The 13,499-nt window shown below is 31.9% G+C and overlaps 3 protein-coding genes and 1 non-coding gene across 4 annotated transcripts; 2 read left to right on the forward strand and 2 right to left on the reverse strand.

The window, feature by feature from the left end:
* The first annotated feature begins 3,701 nt into the window (after positions 1-3,701).
* LOC115445569 (protein zerknuellt 2-like) lies at positions 3,702-4,996 on the forward strand. The gene is made up of 2 exons (XM_030171888.1): positions 3,702-3,815; positions 4,025-4,996. The coding sequence occupies exons 1-2, from the start codon at positions 3,702-3,704 to the stop codon at positions 4,994-4,996; spliced, it is 1,086 nt and encodes a 361-aa protein (XP_030027748.1).
* Positions 4,997-7,055: 2,059 nt separating this feature from the next.
* Positions 7,056-8,852, forward strand: LOC119190120 (homeotic protein proboscipedia-like). The gene is made up of 2 exons (XM_037441192.1): positions 7,056-7,169; positions 7,799-8,852. The coding sequence occupies exons 1-2, from the start codon at positions 7,089-7,091 to the stop codon at positions 8,777-8,779; spliced, it is 1,062 nt and encodes a 353-aa protein (XP_037297089.1). The 5' UTR covers positions 7,056-7,088; the 3' UTR covers positions 8,780-8,852.
* A 462-nt stretch (positions 8,853-9,314) lies between these two features.
* On the reverse strand, positions 9,315-11,423 carry LOC115445590 (homeobox protein pnx). The gene is made up of 3 exons (XM_030171910.2): positions 11,234-11,423; positions 10,964-11,030; positions 9,315-9,859 (listed from the first exon to the last, which is right to left on the reverse strand). The coding sequence occupies exons 1-3, from the start codon at positions 11,285-11,287 to the stop codon at positions 9,324-9,326; spliced, it is 657 nt and encodes a 218-aa protein (XP_030027770.1). The 5' UTR covers positions 11,288-11,423; the 3' UTR covers positions 9,315-9,323.
* A 1,027-nt stretch (positions 11,424-12,450) lies between these two features.
* On the reverse strand, positions 12,451-13,499 carry LOC115445567. The gene is made up of 4 exons (XR_005112757.1): positions 13,414-13,499; positions 13,235-13,336; positions 13,073-13,154; positions 12,451-12,961 (listed from the first exon to the last, which is right to left on the reverse strand). It is a non-coding gene; the product is annotated as an uncharacterized LOC115445567 (transcript).

Below are 13,499 nucleotides of genomic sequence, written 5' to 3' on the forward strand. Positions count from 1 at the left end.
ATAAGAAGCAATTAATCCCGTTACGTGTTTTTGTTGATGAGTTATTCTTAATTAGTAGGTATTGAATCGGATTAATTATTTTTATTATGCTACATTGTTCAACAACGAGTGACATTGAATTATCAATTAGAACAAACATTTTTATTTTGTGAATATTATTGCGAAAAATCCTTTAAAGATATTTTTAATTTATTGTCATATTTTTTTTGTTTTATAAAAATAAATAAAATCGTCTCGTTCCAAGCGTGGCAGCCCTATTCCCCTATTCAACTCACGTTTATTCAATATAAGCAAACTCAGACATCGGCCACGGTAAAAGTACTTTGCCGAAATATTCTACATTCGTCAACAGTTACTCTTGCTCTGATTTCAATGTATTTCGCAAGCGAGCGATCACGTTTATAAATGTATGGAGATGTTTTATGTACATTGAATTTTGTTTATATAAGTACTTATGTTTATTTGCTTTGCGTATATAATGAATATGATAATATCAATTGGTTTAGGGCATATTAACATATTGATGCAATGATATAGATCATTATTAGTCTTAGAATGCTCATTAAACATAGGCTTCTGCCGATGATTTCGAGCTAAATCCCTTGGAAGCGGACCTGATAAAGGCTACCTGAAATACCACACATTGCCTGCGAATCATGGAGTTCAGAGCTCCAAGAAAAGGCAATTTTTGTGTGAAATTTTTATTAATGTTTTGGTCTAGATTCTGTATAAGAATAGGGTGGGAAATATGGATGCATTCCTTGCATTTTAGTTATGTGTCTTAACCTTATGATAAAAATGTGTAAGTAGGTATATATGTGATTTGTGATGTATCGATATTGTTTCGATCAATTTGGTTCTTGGATTAAACTGTCCCAACTGCGCCATTTCGGATCTACTCATATTTGTTTTTTGAAACATTAAATATTACATTTAAAATAGCAATTTATGCGTACAATAACTAATTAAAAAAAATGCGTATATCGGATCTATGTAAGTAATTAAATTTGCCTGAAACTTTATATTACCTATATTCCATTTAAAACATCAAGCTATGGGTACAATAACTAATTAAAATGGAAAATGCTTACTCACTTCTTTACAATATAACTGTCATTCTAATTTGTATATTTTAAAGGATAGAGTGTGAAAGTTATTTTTACGAAATTACAAATTATTATTCTAAGTCTAACCGGTTTATTTTGAGGATTGAAACGCCATCTGTGTGAAGTTGTTACAATGTTGTAAGAAAATGTTCAAAGCTACGGATGAAACTTACTTCGCCTTTGAACCAAATGTTTACAGTTTTAGTCGCTTTTTAATATATCCAATTTTAAAATACGCTGCGAACTTTTATGATTTTCTATATTTTAATAATGTCAAATTGTCTTATAGTAAGTTTAATATATTTTGGAAGGAAAGGTTGGTTTTCCCGTAGCGTTCTTTCACGTTCGTCTTCATCCGTACATATTTGTTCATATGGTGGAGCCATAGATGGCGCTTGAAATATTACTGTTCAGGTTTATAGATATGTCCTGAAATTAAAATGGTATAAGGGCGATAATGCATCCTTATATAATTTGTAATACAATTTCTCTTACGAAGTTTATACTGGCAAAATGAATTTATGTAACTACACCATTGAATAGCTATTGTATCGATATTCGAAACGCATGATGAAAATAGAATATTATTATACTGTGTATAATATAATTACTAAGATGTAAAGAATATATTGTTCAAAGAATTTTATGGGGAGAAGGCGATGGTGTGTTTTACCCTTACATACTTATTATAAAACAAAGTCCTCCACCGCATTTGTGTGTCTAAACGCTATAACCTAAGAAAACTATGGCCTTGCCTATGCATTTAAAACAAATCAAATTAACTATGAAAAGAAAGTACCATTACATAAACAAGATTTAACAAATATTTTTCTCAAACTTAATGACTTTGCTCTGTTGTTTTCATTGTTGACATTTAAAACAAACAGGCTTGTAGATGGCACGTCCAAAAGATTATCACAAAGAATGTTACTCCGTTACAAATATTTGTAAAAGTAATAGATAGAAGAAACGGATAGTGATAAGAACTTAATAGCTCTGTTTATCTCATGGATTTGCCACAATGGTCTGGTTGAGTAAAATATTTGGCAAAATATTGACATGAGAAATATGCTTCTATGTTAGAATTTGACAAAATTCAAATTATATTAATTACTTTAAAAATATGTTCGTAGTTTTTCATAAGTTGATTTCTACGAAATATCCCAGGACATTATGATATTCAATAAAACTAACAATTTAAAACTGTAAAGTTATAAAATAATTAGTATGGAAAGTATCTGTACAACATAAAACTTTAAAGAAACAGTATAATAAATTTCATTAGGTATTTTGATTATTTATGTATATATTTTATTCTATCTTCTACGACTCCGACATTACGACAATATTAATATTATTATTTTAATTGATTTTGTAAAGAACTTGCTTGCTAGACGACAAGAATTAGTGAATTATGCTATTAGAAGTAATAGTTAGAGCTCCGATCAAATAAACTTATTACATTTAATGTTCTTACATTAGTTAGTGATTACTATCAGTATAAAAATTTGGTTGAGACCAATTTGGCTTCATTGATAGTTCTACTACTGCCGCTGTTAGGGTCTGAAAATGTATTCTAAACAGCAGACACTTTTTAAATGTAGGGGAAAGAGATTAAATATTCATTTAGTTTCATACAGGTCTGATTATATAAATTTTAGGTAGCATAGAAAGATTTAAAAGTATGTCCTGGGTAATTTAATTATACTACAATTTATTGTAGTGGTAATAAGAAGGCAGATAAGGCAGTTAGCAAGCAGGTAGCCTAGGTTAAATTTCCTTGGGATAAGTCTATATGCATTAGTGTCTGCGACTTTAGTCAAAGTTGAAACACATGTTAACTAAATTTAGTTTACAGTTAAGACAATGATAGACGTTGGATGTATTAACAAAGATTGCAACGCAATATTTATCTTTAAGGTGCGTAAATAGGGTATCTTTTTCGTTATAGCACATTGTGTAGTAGATCAAAATGATTCAAATTATAGTCCCTACTTTTGATTCCACTTTCGATTACTATTTTTCCGAAATCATTTGACTTAGTGACAAGTGAGTTCTTTAATTGTGCTTAATTAAGCCGATTAGTAATGTAGTTTCTTAGGAAAACAGCTGCCATATAAAGTGTAAGAAGCACGCAACTTAACATAAGAAGTATATTGATGTAAGTTTTACTGCTTGTAATGGAGCCCCTAACCTAAGATGGCACCCTGAATGCGGTCTTAAATAATAAAAATACTCTTACTTATATATCTGCATATGTACAGTTTCTAGAAAAAAATATACAAAGTTTATTTCAAATTAATGTAGGGAATAGGTTTTATACGACATATTATTAATTTTGTTCCAGCTGATTAAATAACGACTCAATGCAATTCAAAATCACGATGAATCATTCTAGAAATAGCATAAATCGATTATACGCAACTCCAATTAATAATTCCTTAAAAATATGACAAATAATAATAACAGTTAATCACTAATGAAGGATAGCTTTTAAATAGTTCGCTAATCACCGGTTCGGGGATGGATATATAAAAACGAAAATATACGAAAACAAATTATTCCTAATTGAGCTTTCGTAGTGAACGTTTCAAAATGCCAGATACGTCAAATCAATCCATGTCGAATGTGCAAGTAGATGTTAGTGATAACAATCAGTGGAATCAAGACATTCATCCCAATAATGATAACGTGGTTCAGAATTCTACGGTAATTTCAAAACTTATCTTTTTGGAATAAAGTTTAGATTGGAACTTTAAGTACACCGATTTGCATTGTTAATGATACACTCATCTTGTTTTTCAATGTAATTAAAAAATGTGATCAAAATTTAGTATTCAAATGACCTAAAAAAACATAGGATGAAAAATATCAGAAAAAATGAATTATTTGTAAGTATTATTTTTTCTATGTTACAGGCATTGGAATGGACCCAGCTGCCTCAAGCAGCTGTTGGATTTGTTCCAACTCCTATCAACAACGGAATTCCTACCGACTATCAAGTCCCTAACGGGGTAAGCAGTATCAATGGAATTAATCCACCAAGCTACTACGATGTATCTTACCAAAGAAACGGGAACTTCCCGACTAATGGATACACATCTCTGAACACTCAGAGAGTCATACAAAATCCAAATGGACCTAATTATCTTATAAGGAACGGATTGAATGGCACGGGATTGGTGACTGGATCAAACATTTGGTCAAACCAGACGCCCCACGGAAGACTGGTTGCCCCGCAGCAATGGACTGGCAATCACAAGGAGCGGCCAAGAATAGCCAATGGCGTCAGAAAACAAAAGCGCATCAGGACAGCGTTCACGAGCAATCAGATGATGGAATTAGAGCAAGAGTACAACAGAACTCGATACCTCGATCGGACACGCCGCCTAGAACTTGCCGAGTTACTCCATTTGAATGAGCGCACCATTAAAATTTGGTTCCAAAACCGCAGGATGAAGGAAAAGAAAATCAAAGCAGAAAATTATGAAGAATCCGACGAATTAGAAATGGAAGCTGAGTCTCCATTAATGGTTGTAAACGAGGAATACCCTGTCGTGCCGCCTTATGAAGTATACAATCGTGAAGGATTCATAGAGCAATTTCCAGTAACAACGCCAGTTATAAACCAACCTGAGATACTCGCACCTCAAGTTATACCGCCAGTAACCGATTACCCTGCATTCGTCGACAACCAGTGTCAATCGCAGTACCAGCAGTTGCATTTTCAGTTGCAACATTATCCGCAGTACAATTTGAATGTGGAAGAACTGTCACCAGAGTCAGCGCTCAAGTCGGAGAACTCTTCAACCAACGCCTCTAGTGACCTCACAGAGAAGAGCTGGGATTTGTCGTGGATTCGTAGCATTAACTCCGAGGAAGACTTTTAATTATGTGTAATATGTTTTGTAAATATGTAAATAAACGATTACAAAAGATTATATTTTACTTTTAATTATACCTACATGATACAATTATTGTCATTTCCTACAGGATAATGGTTGTAATATTATCTTTTAATTTGGATTAATCACACTATTCGTCTCTTGATAAATTATATTCATGTTAGCTATTTATTTACACATTATTTTATATGAACGTTATTATATAGAATAACATACACCTTATTAGTGTCATAAGTATAATATAGATTTATTTTGAAAAAGGTACTTATGAATAGTTTGATGAGATTGCACAACTATTCTTGATTTCAATATAATTAATATAAACATATTAGACATATATGTTTATATTATATATATTTCCCTGAGCTTATATACTTACATCCTGATATTACAAGGGCCGTATTAATAAATCGACCTCACCTTTAGTAAAATTTCAAGTAGTCATTTAATGTATTAAACTTTTAACAGCTTGTTCTTAACGGAGCCGGCGCTGTTGCATAAACAAAAGTCAGGTATTAAAATATAAAATTGTGACTTAAAATATTATTTGAGGTGCTGTTAGTATAGGTGTATTAAACTATCTATCTTAGTAATCTTAAGATGCCGACCATAGTTTGACAGAGTTTCATTAAATATCGCATTTGAGAGCGAGACTGAGTTAAATTTATAAATGCGGCCCTAACATTATTTTATAAAGATCATGGGGAGGGTTTTGCCCAACATTCAGAAATAATAATAATAATAATATCAGCCTTGTATTATATACTTACCCACTGCTGAGCACGGGCCTCATCTGCTACTGAGAGGGATTTGGCCTTAGTTCACCACGCTGGCCTAGTGCGGATTGGTAGACTTCACACACCTTCGAAATTCCTATAGAGAAATTCTCAGATGTGCAGGTTTCTTCACGATGTTTTCCTTCACCGTTAAAGCGAACGATAAATTCACAAAGAATACACACATGATCTAGAAAAGTCAGAGGTGTGTGCCCTTGGGTATTTGAACCTGCGGACATTCGTCTCGGCAGTCCGTTCCAAACCCAACTAGGCTATCGTAAATAATAATCTAATATAATATAATAAAATAAATCCATCCTAAAACATAAATGGGGAAGGAGTCTATCATTGTATCAGGCGTAAATTTTGATTCTAGGCAGCTAAAGTATTTTTCCGAATGGTTTTTTTTATCCGACCTGGGGATCAAACCCACGATTTCTCGATCCGTAACCCAAGTATGAATACATACCAATGAGGCGATTATAAATACCGTCGACTAGATACTTAAAGGGTAATCACTTGAGATAATATAACAATATTGCTGCCTCGATGGCGCAGTTGTATGACGGTAGGAGTGCAGTGTTGAGGTCTCGGGGTCGATCCGCGGGTTGCTCAAAATTATATAAAGTTTTTCTGTTCAGTTGATACTGAACATGACAACAATATTGTGATAGGCTAGTCCCCAATAATATCATAGGAATACGCACGGCGAAAAGTGGGCGCACCAGTCGCTCCTCTGCCTAATCTTTCGGGGATAGAAGGGTGAATATGCATGTACATGACAATATGAAGTCCTAAAATAAATAAAATAAAATACTTTATTTATCACGTAGACGAACAAAGTTGCACTTATGATACGTCAAAACAAAGCATAAGAATTATTATTATTATTTCTAAACAACTATTAAAATTACTTATATAACTATGAAAATTTTAAATTAGGGATAAAATTTATAATAAAAACAAGGTACAAACCGAAGTAACCAGCTCGGGCTGGCAATGGCAATATGATAAGGTGCGAGCCCATTAATAGTATAATGTAAAATGCCTTAACTGGCGATTGATCTTAGAACCTTATTGGTCTCACAAGCGAACGACCAGAGTGATTAATAACGACCAATATCAATAATTTATTATTGACATCCATAATCGATCAAGGAACGTTGACAATTAGTTAATTGTATGTGATTAGGTAATATTGTAATTAAATAATGATTTTAAAATCACAACTATATAAAGAATCACTCTGTTATAATATTCTTAGTATTGTTGAGTGAATCTGTGACGAGAAGTTAATTAAAATGAAGAGTAATTTGTGGTTCAAGAATACTGCAAATCAGAATCATTATAAGAGTGTGTATGAAAAAAACAACATGGCTACTGTAAGTATATAGACATTATAAATATACCTACCTATACATGATAATCTGCAAATCATATTTTACCTACATATAAGTTGTTGTTGATTAAATATTATTCATAGTAGTATAGTTAAGTATTATATAGCAGTGGCAAAGACTGACATTTTTATAAAGGGAACACGACACATACCATATATGTACTACTAATATGCATAAATGCGGTTTGTATATCGTACCAATGATAATTTAATTTATTTATTTTACATAAGTTTCGTAAGGGAAGCCGACATGCATCGGGTTATATTGATCCTTCGCCACTGAAGTATATTTATAAATATGTTTTTGATCTTTGCGTTAAGAACTTGTAGTGCATATTTAAACTCTGATATAATAAAATGTTCAATGTTACTTTTTTTCAAATAAATTATAATGATTTTTAAAGTGAATAACTAATACTAGTAATAAATCCCAAATCCCTTTGGATTGCGCAATAGTATTATGTGCTGTTCTTTAATTTGATCATAGTAGGTTTAGCAACTCGTATAATTATATCTTAAAATAGATGAATAAACATTATATTGGACAATAAACCTTACTTTATAGTATTAAAATTTACTATGCATTTATAAGTGTTTATTTTATAATTGCAGATGACCATCGGTCGCGTAGTGAAAAAACCTAAAAGAGTCAGAAGCGCCTTCACAACAGAGCAAGTGAATTACTTAGAAAGAGAATATAAAAAGTACCCATACATTGGCACTGGACATAGAAAAGAGATCGCTGCTTCATTAAACATCTCGGAGAGGACTGTGAAAATATGGTTTCAAAATCGACGAATGAAAGAGAAAAAGGAAACGATTTACAAAGAATTTTGTGACGAGCATACCGGTCAAGAAATTGCCAAAAGTCGATTAAATAATATGGCTACTATGCAATCAACTAATGATGGATCGTTAAATGCATTGCCATTACTAACAACTGACGTCGACAATGCGATAGCAATGAATAACAAACTTCTACATCTTGAAGAAAATAGGATGATATCAAAAGATACATCTTTATTAAAGAACGCAAATCAACAACAAAATAAATCAGATGTGAAGTTATTACAGTTTCAAAAAAAACGTGATTTGCAAAAAGATTCTAGATCTATTGATTCTTGTAAGAAATATATAAAAGTAAATAATAATCTTCAAGCTAAATCCAATCCTACGAACGTTGAATCACAAGGTCCAATTTCACAAAATTCTAATTCTCTCAAGCCTAAAGTTTCTCCACAAGATTTAACTACGAAGATACCACCATTACAAACAAAGCAGAAGCCATGTACTGGACATGCTCAGGGTATTTCTGGTTACTTTCCTGTCGTTCCCAATTTTTATCCTCAACCCTTTGTGTCACCTGGTGGTGTTTTATGGAAGCCAGTAATAATGCCATTAGTGTCTGGAGCAGGTCCTAATATTTCAACGAATGATTTCAATGTAATGGCTGCACCGGAACAGAATTCCAAAATGTGTAATTGTAATTGTCATTCGAAATCTTTCCCTATCAATACAGGACCTCAAAATGGTCAAAATCAACAATATTTCTTAACTGCGTTACCTTTACAAAATCCCAGTACTAAGTTTTAATTTAAGTACATTTGTATTGTTTATTTCTTGTTAAGTGTTATAATTATTTAAAGGATATATATTTTAATAAAAACATTGTTTTTACTGACTCTTTATTAATTTCATAAAATATATTTTTAATTTACAAGCAAAAAGTTTCTTATGCGGTATTTATTTTATTAAGTCTATAACTAAATTGTTTTAATGTCTAACATAAATAAAAATTAGAAATAAAGTAATAACAAATGAGAATTAAAGAACAGTTATTACAGTAACAAAGTTTCAACAATATACAATAACAATAGCACAAGCATACAAGAGAAAAGATGTAAGTCGCTTGAAAGGAAGATAAAATAAGGGTTTTTCAAGTCATAAAATGTCTTAAATTTGTATATTATTATACTTTACAGTACTAAATATGTCATCGTAACGTAATAAACTTCTTAAATATATCTATAACAAAGTCACACTTAAAAATACAAACAAAATCTCATACAAAAAATATTAAACATCTTAAATAAATAATTATAAAATATACTTAACTTACCTTAACAAAAAGGTGTAGTTAAAAATAATGTATATCATTATTATTAGATGACCAATAATTTTGTGAGTCTGTATATTGGGCATCTACATTTTGATCGACACTGGGGTAATATTGTGTTGGGTAAACATTGACTTCATTATAAAATGCTATGTCATTAGCAGAACCAGTTGGTGCTGAAGGTATTTCGTGTGCGTTTGCACAACTAGTATTACCAATATACGGATAAAAATATGGTAGTTGGTAATACGGATCGTAGTAAATATAATTATTTTGATTTTGCGTTGGTTCTACTTGTGGCAATGGAGGAGACATTTCCCTCGTTTCGTTCGAGGACTCACTACTAGACTCGGAGGATTCCTTCTTCTCCTTCATTCTTCTGTTCTGGAACCAGACTTTGACGCATTTCTCGCCGATGTTGAGAGAGCTGGCGAGTTCTCGACGTCGCTCTGTGTCGATGTATTTGTGGCGGGAATAGCTTCGTTCTAGTGCTCGTAGTTGGTCTGTCGAAAATGCTGTTCGGATTCGTTTTGGCTTCTTCTTTATCGTCCTCGTAACTGTAAAAAGATGTGTTCGTTATTAATAATCATTCTTACTTATTAACTAGTTTTAGCGTTAAGAGGTGATTAATAATTGTTAAAATAGCTGTCAAAAATATCACCGGTTTCCTAGTTTAAACATTATTAAGAGGCAACATGGCGGGTTTTGACTTACAGCTGATCGAGAAAATTTGTATTTTAACTTAGCATAGCTTTGCGAATTTTTTATAAGTACATACATACATACATAACATCACGCATTTATCCCCGAAGGGGTATGCAGAGGCGCAACTAGGGCACCCACTTTTCGCCAAATATGTTCCGTCCCATGATGTGATAGGGGGCGAGCCTATCGCCGTATCGGGCACAAATTCCAGACTCCGGGCTGATACTGAGCAGAAAAACCCAAATATCATTTTGCCCGACCCGGGATTCGAACCCAGGACCTCAGAGCGCTATTGTACCGGACATGATACCGACGGCAATACAACTAAGCCACCGAGGCAGTTTTTATAAGTAAAACTGAATAATGCCAGCCCTGGATTATATCTTACTACTTTCACGTTCTTTGTCAGGGGTTTCCTATGTTACTCAGAGATAGGGTACAGTTATGTAGTACTTTTACAGTCATATTCACATATATTTGGAGCGTGTCTATTATTACAATAAAGTTTAATAATTTTTTTTGTTGAACTATTTCCTCGAGCCTTTTATAATCTTCATTTTGATTACCGGCATATTCACAGGATTATGTATTTTAACGTGATTTATTAGCAAATATATAATAAATTAAAGAACCCCTAAATTAATTACAGACTATTTAAGACACAAAATTTTGCCTGTTTAAAAGTCAAGTCGCAAAAGCAGACGTCGATTTTAAATCTTGATCGGTTTGATCAATTTAAAACCTATATTTTACAAATGACACTTCAGGTTGTTTACAATCATAGTATGGAACTAATAGTCTAAACTAAATTCATCGTTAAAAATATTATGCAGTTGGAATTTAAATATAACAATTTTTTTTACAAAGATGTAGGTAATTTTATGCACTTTGACCTTTTTTTTATATTAGCCTGATTTCCATAACATTAAATAATGTAAAATAAGTAAATTACTTACTTTTTCCCGCTTTTGGTTGATCTTCGGGCCAAATTGTCGAAAATGGTCTGTTTTCCCAACAGTGAATCTACAACAAAAATCACAAATAAAATATTTCTTACTCCATAAGTTTAATACTGGTATCAATCCAAATTGAGCAAATTTCGTTTTATTATGCGTATTTTCTATTGACTACCGGTACGAAATTCAAAAAGTTTGTTCTAGAAACGAAGAGCGCTTAATATTTTTAGACAATGGAAACCTAATTTAATGTAAAATAACAAACCTTACCTCATTTGTATTGCACAAAGGAGTCACGCCAGTCACAAGGACATTTTGAATCATTTTGTACAAATATCGAATATTTAACTCTAATGGGTCTTATTTTTACAATGCACAGACGGAAAATGAGACGTGGAACACGATGACTGCCGAATGTTTGTCATCCACCCTCCGATGTGAAATAAACAATGTAAGTACGTGTTATGATATGTATTTTTCATGACATGTACAATCTATGTTTAGTAGATGTGATAATTATATTCTGTGCTAATTGTATTTAACTATATGTATGTATGTTTATATTTTAGTTTGTTTAAATTCTTACGATAGTTATGTTACTATATTTTGTAATTCGTTAACTTATTAACGGCATATCTGATAATATTATATATTTGATGATTATCAAATAAAACTACAGCAGGATAAAGTGCAACACGAACGAATTAAAATGAAAGTTGTATGAATATTTGTTCAATTATCTCACTTTTATATTTAGTCAGACTATAATTTATTTAATGGATAATTTTTATGTATCGATTGAAAATCAACCCAAAGAATATTTAATTACATATATTAGACTGCAGAGAGTTTATTTTAAGTTTATGTTTTTAGGTATATATTATAATACCTAAGTAAGTAAACATGTTTTTTTTTAAAATAATGCTACCCATTAATGCAGTCATATCTGTAATATATATTTCTTTGAGTATCAGAACTTTGATTAATAATACCATCAAATATTTTGCTACAAAGTATTCGATTTCGTTATTATTAGTTTTATTAACTTTTTCGTTGTTATTAACTTAGTTCAGAAATAAACCCTTTCGCTCAACTCTAGAATATATTCTGTATATTGTCGATTTCGATCTACTATATAAAAGGCATAATCAAAACTAGTGTAATTTCAAGTATTAGGATAAGAAGCTGTAGTTGAACAATGTAAATAAAAAAATAAAAAGTTTTATATAAAATCAGTAATTTATTTTCATCACTCACACATAAATAGAAATAAACGGTACAATCACAGGATTTGTGAGTAGTATGCAGCATAAGAACATGCACTTTATATATTACATTATTTTCTGCATATATTCATATCATATATTTATATATCACATCTAAACCATTTAGACAAATTATTACAAAAATAATTAGGTTTATTTTAAATTATAATCGATTATTAAGTTATTAACTTATGTTTTGGAAATCTAACAGTGTTTGCAGGGATTTGGTGGGCGCATGAGACTGCCAAAGTAAATTTTCTTCTTCCTTGGTACTGTCTGGCGGAGATATAGGCTCATAAATTGTACTACTGTTACACGTATTCGATGGTTCCTCAACAACTCCATCAGTAAAATTATTTCCTAAACAACTATCAATAATATTCACTAAGTTACCCATCATCGTGTCATCAAGAGTGACGTAGCCAAACTGATCAGTCTTCTCATTGATCTGAGATTCCAAAATAATCTAGACAAGCTTCTGGATTAAGTTCATCTAAAGTTGGTGACTGGCACTGGTCTCTTTTTCCTTTCAAACGTCTGTTCTGGAACCAGATTTTGACGGCTTTGTCGTTAATATTCAGTCTTGTGGCTAAGCCTTGTCTATCTTCTCGTGTTACGTACGGCTTTGTGCTGAAGTACTTCTCTAATTCTTCGACTTGCTCTGTTGTGAATATCGTCCTCTTACGTTTGCGTTTTGTGATTGTTCTCAAAGTACCACTGACAGCTGGAACAACTGTAATAACAACAGAAATCGGTAAATACAAAAATATAAATTTCGTAAATTAAACTCTTTTTAAAACACAGTTAAAATAGGATTGATCGGAGAGTATAAAATGATACTTACATGAAATATGGGCGTGATGAACAACGTTCCTGCGATGTGGTGGAATTTGATTAGCCGCTTGCACGTGGACATTGTACGGGAACTAAAAATAAATATTAATGTTATTGATATGTAATTATGACCACTGAATACTGCGAGTTCGAAAATATAAATTATATTTACCTGGGCTATGCTTTGAATTGGTGCACAATATTGATAAGATTCATTTTGAACCACTGGAGTTAGATCCTGGGATTGGTTTGGTGCTGAGAAAGAATTTTGTTCCTGAAAAAAATAACTTTAATTACAAAATAGAACATCTAGAAATATAGTCTTTATTACACAGCACTTAAGTAAATTACCTGTTGTATATATCGGTGTAAATCTTCGAACAATTCAGCGAAAGCTGATGTATTACGTTCTCGAAGGAGACCATTTTTAATTTGTT

The sequence above is a fragment of the Manduca sexta genome, chromosome 21 (assembly GCF_014839805.1).
Source record: "Manduca sexta isolate Smith_Timp_Sample1 chromosome 21, JHU_Msex_v1.0, whole genome shotgun sequence".
Taxonomy (NCBI): domain Eukaryota; kingdom Metazoa; phylum Arthropoda; class Insecta; order Lepidoptera; family Sphingidae; genus Manduca; species Manduca sexta.